General features: G+C 39.6%; 2 protein-coding genes across 4 annotated transcripts; one reads left to right on the top strand and one right to left on the bottom strand.

The window, feature by feature from the left end:
• Positions 1–801: 801 nt before the first annotated feature.
• sln (sarcolipin) lies at positions 802–1,894 on the bottom strand. 3 transcript variants are annotated; one of them, XM_083886083.1, is made up of 2 exons: positions 1,629–1,894; positions 802–1,232 (listed from the first exon to the last, which is right to left on the bottom strand). In XM_083886083.1, the coding sequence occupies exons 1-2, from the start codon at positions 1,879–1,881 to the stop codon at positions 1,087–1,089; spliced, it is 399 nt and encodes a 132-aa protein (XP_083742209.1). In that variant the 5' UTR covers positions 1,882–1,894; the 3' UTR covers positions 802–1,086. The 3 variants fall into 3 exon arrangements, with proteins under 3 accessions (XP_083742209.1, XP_083742210.1, XP_083742211.1); XM_083886084.1 differs by having other exon boundaries at positions 802–1,288; positions 1,645–1,802; XM_083886085.1 differs by having other exon boundaries at positions 802–1,288; positions 1,629–1,755.
• An 8,177-nt stretch (positions 1,895–10,071) lies between these two features.
• alkbh8 (alkB homolog 8, tRNA methyltransferase) lies at positions 10,072–19,810 on the top strand (the record flags this gene model as incomplete). The annotated part of the gene is made up of 12 exons (XM_083886211.1): positions 10,072–10,209; positions 10,700–10,833; positions 10,930–11,030; positions 11,161–11,292; positions 11,604–11,699; positions 11,910–12,014; positions 12,572–12,642; positions 15,208–15,314; positions 15,850–16,010; positions 16,989–17,254; positions 18,161–18,310; positions 19,207–19,810. The coding sequence occupies 12 exons, from the start codon at positions 10,072–10,074 to the stop codon at positions 19,801–19,803; spliced, it is 2,058 nt and encodes a 685-aa protein (XP_083742337.1). The 3' UTR covers positions 19,804–19,810.
• Between the last annotated feature and the right edge of the window lie 2,307 nt (positions 19,811–22,117).

The following is a 22,117-nucleotide window of genomic DNA, read 5'->3' as shown; positions in this document are numbered from 1 at the left end:
AGCCAAATTATTTATTTGTGTATTTATTTATTTTTTTAAAGATTTGATCCTTTGAATTATATTTATGCATCTGCTGTCATAAGGTCTTTGTTATGTCTAAATATGGTTCCTCCCATGGAGGGACCAAAGAGCATAGGACTGTTTTAGAAAACCTATTTTAGTAACTTAATTTTTTTTTTTGTCTGATGTTTCAAATGCAGAATCAACTCAAATAATTTACAGTATTGGCACATTTTTCATTTTTGAGGCTCCATTTTTTGTATCATCCTTAACAGAGAATTACTCAGTGGTTGAGCTTTCCCTTATTGTTTTTTCTGATTTTCATCTCTTTGTTATCTCAGCTCAACTTAAAATTGTTTCAAGGCAATACTGAAATGAATTATTTGGGTACATTTTCACTTGCCTTGCCAAAGAAACTTGCCTTTGTCCAGTTTCAGACTGTCATGTATCCACGCATGCGCTGTTTCTCCTCCAACTTTCTCCAGCTTGTGACTATTCTACATGTGACCAGTAGATGGACCTCTGCAGTCAATGCTTGTCTGATGTATAAATGTTGAGCTTTATTTATCAGCAGAAGAGAAATATTCCAGCTTCAAAGTCTACTAGAAGTAAAAAAAAAATGCAAAGAGGAAAACATGGGCCTTACAGTGGAAATCGTGAATGACAGATTGATTTATGTCAAGATGTGAACATAAACATTGTGCTTCATAATTTGTGTTGAGGCCTGTTTCTATGATGAAATACAATGCATGCATTTGACACTATATATATATATTTCAGTAACAACTACAGACTCAAATCCCAGTTCAGTTATTTTTATTCACCTTCCCATTTGTACAATGATTTAACCCTCTGGCACTTGCCAGAATTTCAAGGCCACATTCAAACATATCAGAATGCAGAAAGTACAGATTCAAGACCGCTTTGTCTTTGTCGGCCAAAGTGATCGTCGTCTAAAGTAATGAAAAGATGTAAACACTTTGTCTGCACTAAGTCCTATAGTATCCATACTGGCTTCGTCCCACGCCAACATCGCCGCAACGCTCTGCCTCCCATTCACTCTTCACGTCAAGCTCCAAGCGTGGTTCACTCCTGGTAAGCTCTCACCAGCAGCCACATCAGCAGCACGGTGATTAAGACGATCATGAAGTTGAGGAAGAGCTCCTGCGCTGACCGGTCCATGGTCGTGTGATGGGTTTGAAGGACGCTGGTCAGGTGCAGTGGGGGGGGGGCTGGAATGAAGGAGATTTGTGGGAGATTACAGATGGGTGTGGCTCCTTTTCAGATACTGGTCCACAACATGAGAAGGGGGGCGGGGGGGCAGAAGTAGATAAAACAGTTAATATGCAAATATAAGAAAAGTAGAAAAGTCAACAGTGTGCAGATTGTGTATGTTTCAGATGTTTCTTATTATATCTGTTCATAGTTACATCGAATCAACTTTGATGATGTCCTGATACATGCACATGATCCACATTATTTAATTCATGTATTACTTAATCCACAAGCACGTAATATGCTAATATAGATAGAATCTCAATGATTAAAGTTGTTCATGCAGCAAAGACAACAAAAAGGATCACTTTGACAGCATTGACAGCTTTCACTATTCCCTCAACATTACTTACAAACTCGAGCAGTTACCTCTCTGCCTTTGAGCCACGCTATGAACAGCAAAAACGTCAAAGTAGGTTTTCCCGTCCACTCCTTTCTCGATTGTCCTCGTCTTCTTCTGGAGAAACGTCTTTGTTGTGCCCTGTCCCGTCTTCTCTGAAGAATCTGGTGGCAGCCGATCGTGCTGTTGCTCTCCTTTCTGTTGTCACCAGGGGCAGGGCCTGCTCCTAAAGTAGTCATCCTCAGTGGACCGCCCATGATCCACATACACACAGACTGATGTCACAGACCAACTAAATGACCAATAGAGTGTGTTATTTTTTACATTCTTACCCACTGGAGTATTTGCCATCTCTCTCTCGCTCTCTGTGTAACACACAGAAGAGAGGAGGGACCCAGGTTTATTTTTAAATCATCATTTCAAATACTAGGCGGATTGCAGTGATTCTCAAGGATATAGGAAACTGTAACAGTATTGACTATGTATCTGGGGAGCAAATATGTACAGAGGCAAAACAGAACAACAGGGCTACCTCTCTGAAATGTACAATATGAGGCACGTGTGTGTGTTTTAGACCAGCTGATGCCGCCATTCATCACGCCGACTGCCCTGTTACTTCATACCAGGGACTTGTATGATACCAAGAAATGAATGACAACACGTACAGTCCAAACAATACTTTCTGCCACTGTACTGCATCATGTGAGACAACTGACTGAATCATAGATTACACTTGGACTTTGACGGTGGTGTGCAGACTGGCTAATGGTTAAAGAGAGGCAAGAAGTCTGGATTTCTGCACCATTAAACTGTATGGGGGATTTAACACTGAGATTTAGCATTAAGCATTAAGCATTTAGCATTTAGCATTTAGCATTTAGCATTTAGATTTAAGATTTACCATTTATATTAACTTTTAGATTTGCATTTATATTTATATTTATATTTATATTTATATTTATATTTATATTTATTAAACATTTAGATTTAGCATTTAGATTTAACATTTAGATTTAGATTTAGATTTAGATTCAGATTCAGATTCAGATTTATATTTATATTTATATTTAGGATTTAGATTTAACATTTAGATTTAGATTTAGATTCAGATTTATATTTATATTTAGGATTTAGATTTAACATTTAGATTTAGATTTAGATTCAGATTTAGATTTATATTTAGGATTTAGATTTAACATTTAGATTTAGATTTAGATTTAGATTTAGATTCAGATTTAGCATTTAGCATTAAACATTTAGATTTAGCATTAAGTTTTTAGATTTAACATTTATAACTATATTTAGGATTTGGATTAATATTTATATTTAACATTTATATTTAGATGTATATTTATATTTAGCATTTAGATTTAACTTTTAGATTTAACGGTTATATTTAACATTTAGATTTAACCAATACATTTCGAAGTTAACAAATATTGCTGTACATGTGCTAAAAAGTGACTTTCAAAAATTCACACCACATTCAAACATTATTTGAAGCTAAATGTGGACACAAAATGTTGCAGTTATTTTCAGTATGTGCTGCTTTATAAATGGCCACCTCGTACAAACTGGTCCCATATAGACTCAGTGATTGATGACCGGAATATACTCTCACTTTCCTTCAATTAGTCTCTGTTCAAACGTGTTTAGGGGCCCCAACCCTCTGCAGATTAGACATAATGGAATTGTTTCCATTATGGAACAATTGATTATGATATATATATATATATATAATTAATTTTTTTAATGGTGGGAAATCTGAAAACAATGTGTCCTGAATTTATGTGTAAGTGTTTAAAAGTTAGACTTAAGACAGAAAACAGCTACGTTGGTTCTCAGCAAATGTACAGAATGACGATTACACACGTCACAACTATGCCTTGTTTTTATTTCAGAAATATATATATGTGGCATTAGTCAACAACATCTTAGACAGGTGTGCTGACTTGTAGCCACCTCTATTCGAGACTATCTTAGCCTCATATTTAACTTCCTCATATCTCATTGATCTCCCAGTAATATATATATATATATAAAACACAAATGTGTATTTATTTATAGTTGAATTGTTGTGGTTGTCTAGACCCACTTTATCTTTCCATTCTCCTCCCTCTCTGTTATGCTGCAGCTAAGAAAAGGGTTTTGACATTGACTCTCTCAGCTCATCTCTCACTTGACAGCTGCTTGAACCGTGTTATCGCTAAACTGGTGTTAAACCCCCTCGACACACACACCTTCTCCTGATCATACAGATGGGTCACAAAAGGACAAAATGTGTACGAGCACAATTCCCTTGAACCTTTTCATCGGTGGATTCCAAGGTCATTCCCAGAGGATTTGAAGGATCAAAACGGCTGCCATTTTATCACCCTGTTGCTCTGCCAACATCAGGCCAAACACTATTTCACCCAAGGATTCCTATTGTCACACAGATCCAGGGGGTGGAGAGGGGGAATAAAGCAGGATGAGGTGTCCATGTATCATTTTTCACACATTTTGTTTTCTCTGTGTGTGTGTGTGTGTGTGTGTGTGTGTGTGTGTGTGTGTGTGTGTGTGTGTGTGTGTGTGTGTGTGTGTGTGTGTGTATACTTTGCATGTTGTCACCTCTTTAATACAATTTCTGGCATAAACATTGACTTTGTCAGGACCAGCTGTACAAATGGGGACAAAAAAACCTGGTCCTAAACAGGCTGAACCTCATTTTTGAGGATCTGGTCAAGTATAGGACTAAGATTTGAATTGTAGTTTAGGTAAGTTCAGGGTTAGGCATGAACTGGTTATGGTTAAGGTTAGCAATAACAAGGCTGTCCAAATGGTTATAAGTGAATACAGTGTCCTTACAAGAATAGCTGTGCAAACCTGTGTGTGTTTAGGATGGTGCTGGTAGAGTTACTCATGTAAATCAGAGAAGAGACCAAGGGCTCTCAACAAGGCCTCAGAGACACCATTCTTCAAATGATGTTAAGTCTTTAGAAACTGATTCCAGGAGCAGTTGTCCTCACGGGGACCTCAGCCTGAAGAAGTGGTCAAGGTTGATGAAGGCTTTGACTTTCCAAGTCAATGCAAGATCAACAGTGTCCTAACAAGAATGTCTGTGCAAACATGTGTGTGTGTGTATACTCGTATGTTTATACCTTGAGAACCTTCTACTCTGACCTTGTCAGGACCAGTAGTCCTCAATGACAGTAAAAGCTGGTTCTAATGAGGCAGAACCTCATTTCCAAGGGGAACTGATTAACTGTAGGGCTTGGATTGGTATTGTGGTTTGGCATTAGTTGTTAAGGTTAGGCATTAACTAAGTTATGGTTAAAGTTAGTGATGACATTTTGTTTATTCTAACCAAATGAACAGACGTCAATGCAATGCTCTCAGAATTAGTGTGCTAAGACTAGGGCTGGTGGGGTTACCCTTTAAATCAGAGTAGAGACAAAGGGGTGTCAGCAAGTCTCAGAGACACCATTCCTCAAATTCTCTCTCCATATATGTGTGTGTGTGTCTGTATTTCATTTCAATAACTTTTTAGGACCAGTTCTGATACTTTTTAAGGATAGGGTTAGGGTACGGGTTAGGGTTGGGTTTCGGGTTGGGGTTAGGGTTAGGGCTAGGGCTAGGACTAGGGTTAGGAAATCCTAATCCTAATGAGGCAGAACATCTTCTTTCAGAGGAACCGGTTAAGGTTTAAGCTAAGTGGTGAATTGTGGGTAGGTTAAGGTTAGGTATGGCCTGGTTATGGATAAGGGCTTTGCTTAGGCTGTCCAAATGAATGTAAATCAATGCAGTGTCCTGAAAAGAACAGCTGCCCAAACCTGTGTCTCTGTGTGTGTTTGTGTGTTTGTTTGTGTGTGTGTGTGTGTGTATGTGTATATGCGTATGCAACATGACCTAGTGTTTATTAACAAGGAAAAGCTATTTTGGGGATTGTTTCATGCTTGCCAGCTTCGAATGTTCTGGAAAGAATACACAATGTGCCTCGAGCCAGGAGAAGATTAGCTAGAGACAAGAAGAAGACGATTGGGAAACAGCTTGCCAAGTTCCTTCAAAAGATAAAACACAATATGGCCACCGGCATAAAGCTCAGTCACTAAACTTTCAACAGACTGTGACTCAGACTCAACTGGAGCTGTATAACTAGACGTAGTACAGCATGTCAAAGACATTGTTTCTCTGTATGCCCTAAACCACAATTATCATATGGTTTAACCTTCACCCAGATGGTATTAAAAAATAATTTAGCATTATGGCAACAGTGATTGGAGTAGAGACAGGAATTAATCTCAGCTGACTGAGAGATGATACACACACAGAGATGAATTGGCAAACACAGCACCACAGTGCCCTGTTGATATTTTGGGTAGCTCAAATGTTTGAGCCAAAGGTCTGTGGCCAAAGACTTAAAGAATTAAAAGAATTAAACCCATTGCCGTTTTTGACTGACACATTTTTTGCATGTTTAGCCATTTCATACCGTCTGTTTTTATGACTCGTCTTTTTTTTTTCCCCACAAACATTCTCCGATTGCAGATTCTCCGGGGAGTAGTGGAGATCGAGGTCACTATTTTAAAAGCCAGGTTCTAGTTTCTTTCGTCCGTTCACCTTGGTCCTGCCGTCTCCAGTTAATTAAAATACAAAGATATCACCAGCAGGAGTTAGGCCTTTGGCTGTGGGCCATGCATTTTAAAAGGTGATGGCGTGCCTCAGGGTACACAAGTACTTCTGTTACAAGACCCAAGGATGAGAACCTTAGTAAAAAAGATGTGACTCTTAATGAGCACTGAGGACATGGTGCATCCACTTTCCTTACAGGTTGCCTCTTTTATTTAACAACACCCCATATTTCTGCTAGATTCCAAATAGTTTACCTTAAACAGTTGTTTCCTACTTCTAAAGTCCCTTCGGTCATAATTATCACGTTTCCCATTGTCCAGAAGCACAAATAGTTTCTTCATTTCTGTTTTTTTGATAAAACAAATTGTGTTAAATGTTATCAAATATGTAATTTAGCTGAACTTAACTGTTAAAGAGTCTGTAAATATAGCATTTCTTGTCTTCACACATTGTATATGTTAGAAAATAGTGGCTGAGAACATGTGAAAAGAGATAATAATACAGATTATTTATTAGGGAGTTAAAAGTGAAAAAAGTTTCTCTTCAGTCGTCTTTTCAAAAACGTTTCAGTCTGAATATATGGCAGATGTGTCGATGTCAAAAACTCCCATGTTACATCCATGTCTTGAGAACAAGACATGGGAAGAAGAACAGAAAGAGGTGCAGACTCCTGCTGTGAATCTACAGGTGCTGTACAATGATGATAGTGATTGCATGTTGAGGTTGGGAAGATACAGTGTGTTTCTATGAAGGCCTACTGACTTGTGTCCAGCAACACAGTTACTGCTAAGCCACTCAAACGGCATTGGGCATATTAGGGTTTTTCTTCCTATTAGGTTGGCAAAAGCTCCATGTTTGCTCCAAAGTGACTCAATATTGGACATGGTAGAGGTTCACCTTGTCTGGAGCTCGCTCCTTGTTGAATGTGGACACAGGAGGATTTGGTGTTTCACTGTTACAGCTGCTCATTTTGGAGCTTCTTTTCTGATGCAATCCCTGGATGATTCCTGCTTCTTCTGTCTCCTGCTTATTATGGGAGTCATGGACTGGCTGCACACCTGTGTGCACTGGAAGTAGTCTGCGGAAGGATAAGAACAGATTATCTTCCGTCTCTCACTTTCCCTCACTAGTGAATCACGACACGACACAGTATCGTTTCAGCACTTACTCCGCAGACTGACAGGAAGGCTGTGGTAGACTCCACAGGAATACTCCTCCTCCTTCCTCTCTCAGGTGGGCTTGGAGGAGGACAGTGTTGTTATAGCTAATGTCTAATGAATGGCCACCAACGTGTCCCCCTTGCACTTTAAACACCCAACCATTGGAGAGGACGAGGTCTCTGAGTGAGATCATCCCCTCATTAACAGGCTGAGCTGTGGATGGAAATAGTGGGTGGTGTTGGTTTGAGCCTGTGTGTGGGTTGCTAGCCTGGACTGGTGTCAGTGAAGAGTGTTCTGCAGGTGACACGACTCTCTGTCTATGCTTTTTTGCCAAGCTCCTCATAGCTAGTGAGCATCTCCTTTAGTGGGCTCAGGCCAATCCCAGCCTGCCACAGGAATCACAACTGTAGCAATCTGGTAAAGTTCTCAATCTGACAGGATGAGAAGATTCCTCCTGAGGTCTTAGCTCAGGTTCTTCCTCTCAATGTCTGCCATAGCTGTAGAGGTATAAGCTTCCCTCCCTGTCCCTCACACAACAGGGCTGCCTCGGCTCCAGATCACCGCTCTCTGCTCACATCAGCTCAGGAATTAGTCCCACGTGTCATCAAATGATTAGCTCCAAACCAGAAAGGATGAGATCATAGCAACACAGATGTGAATTAAGCAGGTAAGCGAGGAGCAATTCCCAGAATGCCTGTTTGCAACAGTCATGTCAGTCAAAACCACATATCTCTGCTTTATTGCAAATAGTTTACCTGAAACAAATAGCTAAGTGTTGTATGACGTGCATTTACCCTTTCTTAAGAAAAAAAAACACCTAAAACTTAATGAAAAACTCCTGTTAATATACATTCACATAACATTTTATGGTTCATCCACGTTTGCTGAACTATATCACACAGATAAGAGAAGATTATGAGGACATGGTGAGTCTAGTTTCTTCTTTTGCAACTGAGACATCGGAAACGAGTGCTTCCTTAGTGGTCCCCGGAACAACAACAGTTACTCCAATAAATAAATAAATAGACAGACAGACAGAGAGATGGACAGGAACAAATCTCACCACAAGGTCCAGCTTGTTACATTATCTCCATTAGCAGAAAGCTCACACACCAACTACTAAACTTTGTTTTGACATAGTTAAATAAAATAAACATGCACACATTCACATCAATACACAAAATATGGACTGCCAAGATAATAAAAGCCACACATGTAATTTGGTTGCCATCTAACAGGCATAAAAAATAGTGAAAACTGAAGTCAATTGTTTCTGAAAACAAGATGGAGAGGGGTGTTGTTGCCATGGTGAGGCCCGGCAGCCGTGTACTCCACAGTGTGACCAGCTGTTGTTTTGTAGACTAAACTGAGGGTGCTGTTAAGACGACGGGTTTCCCACTGGCCAACGGCTCAGCCTGGCATTGTAATCACAGCGATGGCTGGGAACAGGTGAGGTGTCCATTACACAACACGCCAGTGTATAAATGCATGTGGGCACGCACTGATCCACGCGCACAAATGTTTTCCTGCTCACAAACACAAAGACGTGCATGCACACATGCATGATGGAACACACACGCTTGCACCCGCAGGGACTGTAAGGTCATTAATCTGGCTGGACAGGAATTCATACACAGGATCTGATCTAATTGGCTCCTTTCAGTGAGGAAGCAGAGTGAGGTGACCAGGCCAGGCCAGGCCCTGTACTGTACCACAGACCAAACCATACACAAAATCCATCAATTACAATCAATCCACATCTGATGTGGCATACATGGTGTTGAGTTGAGTTATGACTGTTGATGGTGCGGGTCTGTTTTTTTGTCATCTTAAGTACTCTAAAGTACATCTAAAATATGAATCTGATGACAGTGATGGGTAAAAATAGAACAGATAGCACCCACATATCCTGAAGCCACTTTTTATTTTGACATTCTATCCCATAGCATGCAGAGTAAAGATAAAGAGGCCTATAAGTGTGATCCATGGAGCATTTTTGTCTGGCAATTGTGAGGAGATTAGAGAGGCAACCCATAGGCATCCACCCTGGACTTAACATCAGTATGTAGGTGCTTTATAATGGAGCCACGGGGACATACCCTAGTCACAGGGATGGGGTATGAGATCAGAAAAGAGAGGAACAAAGAAAAGGCAATCCCAGTGTGACAGATACCACAGACACATTAGCAATTGACAAATTATAGACTTAATTTACCTGTATTGGTCCTCATGTATACATTGTAAGGAAATGGCTGTCAATAGAGAAAAAGTACAGTGAAACTTTTACAATTAATTAAAGTGCGTTACAACAATTAAAACAAACAAACAAACAAACAGTGAACTAGAGTAAATAACCAGATGCAGGAAATGAATTCACTGTAAATGAATTGCTGCAATGCAACACAATTGTTGGAACACAGACAGTGCCAGTTATTAGATCCTCATTTGCTTTAACTGCTATGACAAATCAACTTGCACTGTTTTAACTGAGATAATGACTTACGACATTTTGATTATAAGAATAAAACTCCGTAACAACACACAGCCACTCCACGGTGACTCCAGAGAATGCTCGGGGGAAAAAACGGGAGCTGCTACAGTGACGGCATTCAAGGAGTAGATTCTTCCGGAACCATTAGACTTCACCAATAGTTGTGCCGCCCGGACAAAATAGAACGACGAACTATGGATGCCGATGTGGAAAGTAACGTGAGCGCCGTCAGAATGAGTAAAGAGGACAAGAAAGTTCTCAAAAAGCAAATTAAGGCCAGTCACACTTTACTGAAACACGAAGGCATCAGCACGACACCGCAGCAAACCAAGGTAAATTCTAATTATGATAATAAACACGTTTACAAACACAGGAAGCATCGTAGCTGTCAAGCTAGCAGGCTGTCTACGTTCTAACAGTGTTTACCCTTTGGAGCAACAAGACAATAACATACAAATAAATGCAGTTTTTGCTTTACAAAAAGGGATCTCCCACACTTGTTTTTGCTTTATGATGAGTTGTCATTCTTTAGGGTTGAATTGGACACATCATAGCCACTATGTTGCTACTGTTAACCTGATTGAAATGTTTAAATAGCCAACACAATTAGTGAAATGCAGTTTTTAGTTGCTAAAAATAATTGTAGTGCTTAGTTAGTGACTGTATTTCATTCATGATGGTTATTTGACAGATTATGGTCCGCCCATAACTGTTGGGTGGCTGCATCATATTGTTGGTGTCTGCTTGTGTTGTTTTCTGATTCAGATTGTTGTGGTTTTCTTTTTTTGCCCTTGTTATTGCATTTGTCTGTCTCATCTGCAGAGTTTGGTTGTGGCTAATGGTGGCCTGGGAAATGGTGTTAGTCGAGAGGAGCTTTCTGCAGTTCTTAAAGAAATGGGCGAGGTGGAGTCTCTCATAATGCCTCCTCACAAACCTTACAGTTTTGTCACATACAGGTGCAGTTGTAGCATTTTATACATGTAAACTTTTTTCTTGATTACCTCTGAAAAATTGTGGTTTAAAACTTACACCCTATTATTGTTATTCTGTAGATCTGAAGAGAGTGCTCGAAAAGCCCTTGTCCGTCTTAATGGACAGAAGCTTCAATGTGGAGAGAACGGTGTGACACTGTATCTCAGTTATGTCATCTCAGGTATTTGTCCTAAGCACTGTACATGAATGTTTACTTGACATATTATTAGAAAGTTGGAAGATAAACCTTTGATTGTCAGTATATTTGTGGTGTAATCCTCATTGTTTTTGGTGTGTATGTTTGTGTACAGTACCCTGTGAGGAAGAGAAGACTGCTTCTCTGCCTCAAGGATTAGTTGTAGTAGAAGATTTTGTGTCTCCAGAAGAAGAGGCCCTGTTGCTTGCTGCCATAGACTGGTCGTCCACTGATGGTGATGTTACTGGTGAGGAACTGTTGAATGTGTTAGTATATCTGTATGAGAAGACAAAAACAGAGAAGGACTCACTGGAAAACTGATTGTATAACTTTTTTTTAAACAAGGTACTGATGGCTATTTCAAATCAAGCATTATTCATTATTTTTGAAAATTCACATTCATGATAAATGTAACATATTTTTTTCATCAGTCTAAATGAATCATGCTTTTTATTGTAATGTTTATGTTTGTGTACTTTTTAATGAATACACACATAGATACAGTACATTTATTGAAATGCTGATAACTGATTGATGTCTTCATTTTCATACTTTTAGCTCAAAAGGCTCTGAAGCACAGAAGAGTCAAACATTATGGCTTTGAATTCCGCTATGACAACAACAATGTGGATAAGGATAAACCTTTACCTGCAGGTAACTTGTTATATAATACACCTTTATAACTTAATTTGTCATATGTGTACATAACATTTTACTTGTTTGCAGTGCTCAGATTAAAAACTAGGTGTTGTCTTTTGCTGGAGTCTCCTCAAAGTTGTCTTTTTTAAGCACCATCAATAGGTGTATCAACATCCATCCATTTTGTGTGTATATGTCACACTCACACTATGGTCACTCTCACAGGTCTCCCTGAGGAGTGTCTCCCGGTTCTGGAACGGTGTCTAAGGAACCGACACATCAACACTATGCCAGACCAACTGACTGTCAACCAGTATGAGTCTGGACAGGGTGAGTTATTCCAGTCAGATCTGAAGTGACCTAACTTCTTATTAATTAATCCTAGTCAATCAGTCAAACATACATTTATTGTACAGACGTGTGGGAACCACTGGAGGATACAAATACAGATTTTTAAATTGAGGTTTGTTTATTTCAGAGGCTAGTAAAACTAATATAAATTTGCCAGTCTTTCAGACTTAGTTTTTAAGCTTTGGTTCCTAAAACCAGTCTTTTGATATTTTTTCTGAAGTAATTAAAATGCTCATGTTTAGAGCTTACCCATTACTACCACAAGGTAGCAGCAGAAATCCTTGCATCATGCACCCATGAAGATTTTAAAAGTCCATCCATTCTGTTAATTTGCTATATATAAAATAAGGGCATAAATATGCTTTTGGTGAAAAGCTATTACTAATAATAATGCTTTTTAATACTGAAGCTAATTCACCTGAATTTATGAATGAGTTGACATATATGACACATACAGGCTCAGCAGTATCCTGTCAGTGGAAGCTTTTATTTTTTTATTTTTTTGGTCTGGTGTGTGATGATGTTAATGTTCGCAGGTATCCCCCCTCATGTGGATACTCACTCTGCCTTTGAGGACACCATTCTGTCACTGAGCCTCGGGGCAAAGGTAAGACGTGTGTGACGTCATTGAGTGATTCAGGCAGCGCGTGAGCTGCCGCAGACCTGTGGTTTTGGTAGTTGACTCAGCTTTTACATGCCATCAATCAGCTTCACCATCCATCAGTGTTACTGAATGTGTGTTAACAATAATTAAACTGAAAGTTACACATTTTTGTTGGTCTCAAGAAAGGTTTTCTTATTTTAGCATGAAAGAGTAAGGATTGAGATAAAGGACTAGTGTGTAACATTTAGGAGAGTTTTTTGGCAAAAAAAAATAGTGCTGGTCACTAGGTTAACGCACGTAAACACGGGTCACGTTTCCATGACGACTGACCGGAAGATGTGCGTGTCATGTTTACGTGCCACGACACCGGAGTCCAGGCACCATTTGTCAGTTAGCTCAGTTAGCTGCATTCACTCGTTTAGCGCCTTTAGCGCGCGTACAGTCGAACTGGAGCGGTCTGTTTATTAAAACGAAAAAGCAGCGCGGCAAATAACCAGCATACTGCGTATGTATGCCTCTGTTTTCCAAGTTTAGCGTTACTTCAGAGACTCACTTTAACAATCCGGAGTCACGTAATAAAACATGACGTCTCACGCGTTTTATTCCGGTCAGTCGTCATGGAAACATGTCATGCTTTAAAGTGCGTTAACGTTGACGCCGTTAACCGCCGTTAACGCGCTAACGTGCCCAGCACTACTAAGAAATTAAATATACTACTTATAATGTTTATATAAGTGCCTTTCTGTGCCCTACTTTTATCAGCCGTATTAAATGTTGCTTCATTGACCAGTGTGATTCATCTGTCCCAGGGCCACAGCTGTCATAAATGCTAGTGTTTATGTGTGCGTATGTCCTTGTAAGATTATTGAGAACATTTTGTCACCCTGCTGACTACATTGTTTCTCTCCACCACACTTGTATACTTATGCTCACTGTGGCCCTTTATTGAAGTAGGCTTGGTGTCGTGGTCATTCTGCTTGTGATAAAAGAAGGAAACGTGTATTATTTTCCTTTTTTTTTTAAAACACTTGGGTATAACTTCTCATTTGTTCTCGACTGGTACTTGTGTGACTCTATGTGATGTGGTTCTAGGAAGCTGCATGGTGTCTGCGGGGTGCTGCTGTTGATGAACACCCACCTGTCTCTGCTTGTCTGAAACACTATTTGCAATCATCTGTCACAGCATCTGTCACAGAAATACACACACACACTGACTGACAGACAGACAATGAGTGTGTGAGTGTGTAGTGTAGTGTAGTCTTTGTTTTCGGTATGCAGTGCACATCAAAGAAAACATTTTGTGTCTGGTGCTAAGGGGGAACGTGAAACTAGAGACACTAACAACCCACAATTTTGACATTTGAAATACATTCTGTTTGGTGAGACTATGATAAGTCGTACAAAACTGTATTAAATGAACAACGAAGTTCAGGGGACTAGATTTTAATATTTTGTGGGTGTATAAAGTCCGTCTGCGGTTTGATTTTGGTGGCCTTTATTCTTTTTTAATTAATGTGATTATGGTGTTTTTATAAAGGGAGCACACGTTCAAAGTCATTTTCTCTTCAAATAAGGGTTGTAATAATAAATACAACAATTTTCATTTTAGGTTCTTGCAGAAAAGATGCTTGCTGGGTTATATCACTCACACTACATCTCAGGTTTATACCTCCATTTTAAATATGGAGAAAGAAAGGAACAAATTGGCTCTCTGTAGGTGTTTGTGTTTGTGAGTAAGTGAGATATCATAAAGTCACATTCCACCACTTTCATTGATTAGCTAATACTTCTCAGATGGAAACAGCACAGTCCAGAGAGTGTGTGTGTGTGTGTGTTCTGGTTTGAGGGAACGATCAGATCATTTGCTGGTGGAGTTTGTGTTATGCTTTCACACGATCACAAGCATATCTCTCATTATCCCCCTCTTGCCCTTCCACACAACCACACACACACACACACACACATACAGGGACTTCACAAAATCCAATTTTCTTGCTGTCAGAAGTTGGAGAGGTGCAGTTTGAAAATTGTGTAGATGTAATTTCCCAGCAGAGCTCATTCCTGTTATGCGCTGTAAAGAAACATTAGGATCAAACACTGAGATGCCTCTCCTGGTTGTCAGTGAGAGAGCAGCAGGCAAAGAGTCTCTTCTGTGGGTGACGTCACTTGAGACTGTAGAGAACAACAATGTAGTTGATTATTAGGCTTATTGGGCGCAATTTGAAATTGAATATTGAAGTTTTTTTCAGGGGAAAATGTTGATTATTGTTGAATAACGTGCAACTGCACAACAACAACAACATGGCTCAGATGGAATATGAAAGAACATTTAATGGAACTGAGCAATATCCCATCAGATAATTCAAGTAAATATGGATATGGAGAGTTTTCTTCTCTTCTTTGAATTATGTCCTTTGTTATATGGAGCAAAGAAACCAAAACATATTCATGTTTAAGAAGCTGAAAAATCAGGGAATAATAATACAATTCCCATTTATTTCTGTTGTGTTTTTCTCTGTTGTTCGGAAATTGAAGTCACTGCTTTTATGTTTTTTATGTGTTTTTTAGACGGTGATGGAATTCCGTCACCCTGATGGTCGTCTTGTTTCCGTTGTGTTGCCAGGCCGGAGTCTCCTGGTGATGAAGGGAGAGAGCAGATACCTCTGGACCCACGGGTGAGTGTTGCCAGATTGGCTGGTTTTGACAAGTGTATTAGGAGGTTATAATAGGAATTGTGGTGAACTATTTTAGAATACTAGATTTCTGCACTTAAGTGTCAAAATTGGAGTCATAAATTGGTGAATTCTTTACATGTGATAAATATCATTATCCTCAATTAAGAACTTCCCTGTGAATCATGTGATTTTTAGATTTTAATTCACTATGTCATTAAGTGATAATTCAGACATCCATGAGTAAACAGTAATCAGAAGCTACTCATTTCACATTTAAATAATAATGATCCTAATTTACCAAAGAGTAAACTGCTTGGGCCGCTTTTGACTGGCAAATCTGGTGAGCAGGACAGTTATTATATTATCTTGCTCTCCATTTACAAAGCAGTGACAGATTATTTCGTCCTCATTTCCACTGTAATCTCTGACTATATATTATACTGAATTTATAGGGCCCCTGTCCTTGATTTTCATCCATTGTCAGGTTTTGTAGATTAATCAACTGCAACATTAACTCTTGTCTGTCTTTTTTCAGGATAACGCCTCGGAAGTTTGACATGGTGCCAGCCTGCGACCCACAATCCCCTGCTCACATGGCATCTGATGGCGGGACGAACAGCGGTCTCACCTTGAGCAAGAGAGGCACGCGCACTTCTTTCACCTTCCGCAAGATCAGACACGAACCCTGTCACTGTGGTGAGAATCTTGAAGAAGTATAAAATGAAACGCCCTCTGTACTTCATGAGAGAAAGTAGATAAAGATTGAAATCCAATCTCAATCTTCTTATTTGCTTTTACATGCTGTACAAAAGATATTCAGGAAAAATGTTAATATAAAAAAGTTTTTGCATATTTTCTTAAAAAAAAAAAAAAAAAAAAAATATATATAATGTAATATATTTAAGCTCCCATAGAACGGAAGTACCAATTAACGTTGTTTTTTTTGGAGTGCATCTGCGCTATTACCTCGTTTACGAAGCCCTGAAGGTTTGAATCAAACAGTTCAGCCACGGCTGAGAACGCTGTGTTGTATTGTAATCTCGGGCTCAGCGAGATCTCTGAAAAAACCTGTTCTGGTTACGTAAACGGCAGTTCTCCTGAACTGTGGATCCTCCTGCTCCGGGCACTAGTCCAGGCACATCCGGTTGCGTACATCGAACCACAGAAGAAGAAGAACGTCCGTTGTGGAGGTGTTTCACTTGCGACAGTGTCTTCTGACTCTGGGTCCGACTCCGGGTCAAAGGCGTAAAATTGCGACAAAGCTATTGTTAAACATTGTTAAAACAACGTTTTGATAATGAGTAGCAGCGCATCCATCGTTCCAGAGGGGGGAGCTGTGCTTCTGAGAGTTTGCTAATTACGTCACTTCCAGGTATTGGCCAATCACAAGACAGCTGGGAAAGCTCACGCTGGCTGGCCAATCACAACACAGTCTGTCTTCTGGGGGTGAGATTTCAGTCTGAAACAGCGCGACTGATGAGAGCTTCATTGAGGAGAGATTTCTGTCGGCTCATTTACAGCAATTAGGAGGTTTTTGACCATAAAAACAAGTTAATGTATGTAAGTAGACCTCCATAACTCACAGGTTGGGTAGGACCACTCTATGGGAGCTTTAATCTGATGTAGTTGGGGATGTATGGGTATTCATTCATCTCCCTCTCTTTCTCTGTCCAGCCTTTCCTTCAGCCTGTGACAGTCAAAGAGCTCTCTCGGCACCATCTCCACCCTCACGTCCCTGTTGCCATGCCGACGCAACTCGTCTGGAGGAGGAGTATGTGCACCGGGTGTACGATGCCATTGCCTCCCACTTCAGCAGCACTCGCCACTCCCCCTGGCCTCGTGTTTGCCATTTTCTGTCCTCGCTCCCACCTGGCAGCGTGCTCGCTGATGTGGGCTGTGGAAATGGCAAATACTTGGGTGTAAACCCGGAGGTGACAGCTGTGAGTGTCATCATATATTACTGCTGCAATACTTTAGTCCTCCCTGTAGGGACATTCCCTTTTTTCACTCTGGCTTTTATTGTCACTGTGTCTTGTATAATGACCATTGTGTGATACCACACACATTATAATTCAGTCGATAAATTGTTTGGTCCATTAAATGTCAGAGAATGGAGAAACATATTGTGTAATGTTTCCCAAACCTCCAAATAGCAACATCCTCAAATGTCATGTTTTTTCCACAATCGAGATTTAAACACATATTAATTTTGGTCTGTCTTCTTTGTTCTGTGTTGAGGAGGGTCAGATCAAAATAGGAAAAAAAAAACAAAGCAAATGTCACAGCGTTTGATGGTGAGCATTCTCGTAAATGTAAAATGAAAAGGAACAGCTGAGTCTCCTCTTATGCTATGATTTATTTCTCTTTGCTCCACAGTCAAGTAAGAGAGGAAGTATAAGGTGTTTGCGTCATTGCACTGGTGTTTACCTATTTACATAGTGTGTGAAGATGGTAATGCTGGTCATGGCCTAACCCTAACCTGGAAATGACGATGTTCTCGAATGTCTTGTTTTGTCCACAAACCAAAATGATTCAGTTTTAATGATTTCTTTGTTATTTGGAGCAAAGAAACGTAGAAAATACTCACATTTAAGAAGCTAAAACAATCAGAAATCTTGTTTTAATCATGAAAAAAGCTTCAAACCGATTAAACGATTATCAAAATAGTTGAAGATTAATTTAGTAAGCGATTAATATTCGGTTTCAGCTCTCGTGAGTTCATCTAAATTCTGCAAACAGCCTCCTGTGATTTATGTGTCTCCATCGCGGTCATCCATTGTCAGACACTCTGATTTATTACTTTGACATCTTATTTAATTGATGGTGTTTTTGTTGTGTCTGTTCAGGTCGGCTGTGACCGAAGCAGTGCCCTTGTTCAAATCTGTGCCGAGCGCGGTTTCCAAGCGTTTGTATCCGACGCTCTCAGTGTCCCTCTGCGAACAGCGTCCTGCGATGCCTGTATTTCTATAGCTGTCATACACCATTTCTCCACACAGGTACGTACAGCGCTCACAGACACGAGAAGCAGACAAAGTGTCTGTGATCTTTATACAAAGCATTATTTTAGTCCTGAGATATTGATCCACACCTGTAACATTTGTTGTAGGACAAATGTAATACATTTATGAATGTGATTATGGGGTCACCTATACAATTTTTTTGTGTTTTCCATTAAAAGTCACACTTTTATTCATCAAAAGAGTTGCGAAATGAATAGACAATATAGTCATTTTAGACCAGATTAGAAATAATGATTTTTATTCAAAATAATAATGTTGCCCTTTCGTCAAAGAACCAGCAAAACTGTTTTCAGCTGTGCTAACATCATTGCACAAGGGTGTTCTAATCATCCAATAACCTTATAATGTGATTAGCAAACACAATGTACCATTAGAGCACTGGAAATGGGCCTCCATACACCTATGTACATATTCCATTAAAAACCAGACGTTTGCAGCTAGAATAGTCGTTTACCACATTAACAATGTATAGAGTGTGTTTCTGATTAATTTAATGTTGATTTAATTTTTAAAAAGTGCTTTTCCTTCAAAAATAAAGACAGTGACCCAAAACTTTTGAACGATAGTGTAAGTAATGTTGAAATTAAGCATTTTGTTGGATGCTGAATTCCTTCCAGATTTCCCCATGACTGCTTCATAAAATAAAAATGCTTCATTATACCTTTGTACCTTTGAGATGGACTATAATATGCTTCAATTCAAGTGGAGCTCTAACTTTTAATCCCTCAGTCTGCTTTGCCTTACCTTCATGTCTTGAAATACACTTGCAATGTTTTCATGCCTGGTTTTGTTTGTGATTTTTAGTCTCCGGAGTCTTAAGTTCCTGCTCGATTGATGATAAAAGTTGTGTGGTTGTGTGTTTTGTGTTGTAGGAGCGTCGTCTGGCAGCGGTGAGGGAGCTGGTGAGACTGCTGAAGCCTGGAGGTCAAGCGCTCATTTATGTTTGGGCTTTTGAACAAGAGTACAAGAAACAAAGGTCCAAATATCTGAAGGAACAGAACAAAGAGCAGCCTGAACACCTCGGCTCCGTCTGTGATGAACCAGGAGATGGACAAAATGTTGACAAAGTGACTGATGGCAAACTTAGTGTGCACACCAATCGCACAGCCTTCAACACCCAGGATCTGTTGGTGCCCTGGCATCTGAAAGAAGGAAAAAGGCGAGACGCAGATGAATCACGAGAGAGCGGAAAGGAGAATTTAAGCAAAGAGAAGCCCACAAAGGATTCAGATAACTCTGGTTTACCCTCTAGTTTGAGTTCCAAACCCAGTGATGACACATCACACACATCCAGTTCTTCTCTTAAACCAGAATCTGAGAGCAGCTCAAAGCCGGTCTTCCACCGCTATTACCATGTGTTCCAGCAGGGGGAGCTGGAGCAGCTGTGCGGTCAGCTTGCTGGAGTCACAGTGCAGAGCAGTTATCACGATCAGGGAAACTGGTGCCTTATATTGGAGAAAGACAGGTGAACAGGGACACACGCATAATAGTTTTTTATTTCAGATACATATACATTCATTAATGCCATTTAAATAAAAATGTAATGTGGTGTAATGCTGAAGAAAAGAATTAAGTTTTACAACTGATCAAGGAACTAATTCTCAAACTTCTGCTTTGAGCAATTAGTATGTTCTGCATTGTGTCTCACAAGACATGCATCATACATGTTAAATGTTGTGTTTGGGCAAAAAATAAATTCATAGACATTCTGTCAAACCCAAGTGTCCTGTGATGTACAGTGGATGATCGGCAGTCGTGATTACCTCACTGTGATGTCTTCCCTGAGTTCATGAAACTCTAATTAAGCTGTGTGTGTGGGTATGTTTATTTTTTTGTATCCCTTGTCAGATCCAGTAGTTATTAAAGTCCCAAATTACACTTCAGCTATGCAGTTAGCTGTGCAGCTGAATAAAGGTGTATGTTTATCATAATGCACCGAACATCCATCCATTTTATACCGCTTTATCCACGACATGAGGGTCGCGGGGTTGCTGTGCCAATCTCAGCTGACATGGGGTGATAGGAGGGGTACACCATGCACAGATCACCAGTCCATCACTCTCTCACTCACACCCATGGTTAATTGAGTTTCCAATTTACCTAATCCCCATATTGCATGTGTTTGGACTGTGGGAGGAAGCCGTAGAACCCGGAGAAAACCCACGCACACGTGGGAGAACTGCACCGAACATGTCCTCTTTTAATATTTTGTTTTCTCACAATTTGCACAATATGTAAGGCACAGATGAACTCATCATCATCCTAGCTCTCCATACTGCATCTCCTGACCAAAGGTCCAAAGGGGGTCCTTTTTAAACTGGACCCATCCTTCCTGCCTGTGAGGTCAGTCTGTTTGGAGGAATAACATTTTTTTTTATTATTATTATTATTATTATTTTTAAATGTTTATAACAATGTCTTCTCTAATGGAAGTTTCTGGACCTTCACTCTTCATCCCTCCTGCAGTCTGTCTTGCATTCACACTACATTCTCGTTTTTTTTTTTAACAGAAAATGATAATGAGGTATTGATGGCGGTGGACTGGAGCGTGGTCATTTGTTGTGGAAGGTTTGGAAAGGTTGGAAATGGGTCAGTGGCTTCTCGTGTGTCAATGACCCACACACACACACTGAGGTGCTGAGGCAGGAGGCGGTTGGTGGCTTTTATTGATTAAGGTGAAACGGACATTTGCGTGTATGTGTGAGAGTGTGAGACATTGTTTTTGTGGTCTCATGTACAATAATGTGCATGTACAAGTGTATGTACATGTATAGTGAATAGCTCACACAATCAATTCAGTCAATATACTGAAATAACACGCAGCAACTGTGTTGTGCTGGAAGTATTTTCAGGATGTGATATAAATGCATACATTTTTCCTTTTATTTATGTCATTAACCTTTATTTATACAAGTTATCCCAAGAGAGACCTGTCAAGGTCAACAACACAACAACAGCACAACAACAACGGTCAAGTGAATAAACAAATTAAAATACGAGGCACAGGAGCAAGTTCCCAATGATGCCCTCTCCAGTTATTCTAAAAAGTAAATGTGACTTATAAAATTAAAATGCTTTTGGTCTGGAGCTGAAAGAACCAAGGGAATAGTACTGCATACTCATATGTTAGTACTGCATACTCTTATGTGTTATGTTTTGTGCTCAGGAGTTTTGGGGATATCCTGCACTCTTTCAAAATCAGTCAGTCTTTTGCCTTTTAATTTTTCCTCCATGTTCAATAAGGACACGACAAACGAAAACAATCTGTTAGTTATTCAGGAAAAATAATGGACAGAGCTCTTGATGAAATAATTGCTGATTTCGATTGCGTGTGTCATCAGACATACAAGACCCAGATGTTCAAGACTGATGAAAGAGCTTAAAAAAAAATAAAAATCTAAAAAAATAGATGAATAGATGCACAAAGTTGCCTGAAGAGGTTTGAGAGTAGCAGGCAGATAATGAATGTTTTAGATCAGAGGAGCGTTCATTTACCAAGGAAAAAACAGATACCAGGAGTATAAGCACAGAAAGAAAAAAAGCAAATAAGTCCATAAAATAACACGACGATTCATAAGTGTTGTGAGTGAGTCGTACACTTCAATACAACTATGGATAAGCAGACAATCTGACAAAGATTGTCTTATAATAAGGTTTGACGAGTCTGGTTTATGTACACTGGAGAAAAGATGAAGATGATGAGATGATTGCATGCAGTTGTGCTGATCAGCTGTAGCCGGAGAGATAATAGTTATCTAGTCTTGACATAGCCTATTTTCTTTT

Source organism: Microchirus variegatus (assembly GCF_963457635.1).
Source record: "Microchirus variegatus genome assembly, chromosome: 3".
In the NCBI taxonomy this organism is placed as follows: domain Eukaryota; kingdom Metazoa; phylum Chordata; class Actinopteri; order Pleuronectiformes; family Soleidae; genus Microchirus; species Microchirus variegatus.
Note: the sequence above shows the minus strand (reverse complement) of the source record. Positions and strands in the feature narration are given on the sequence as shown.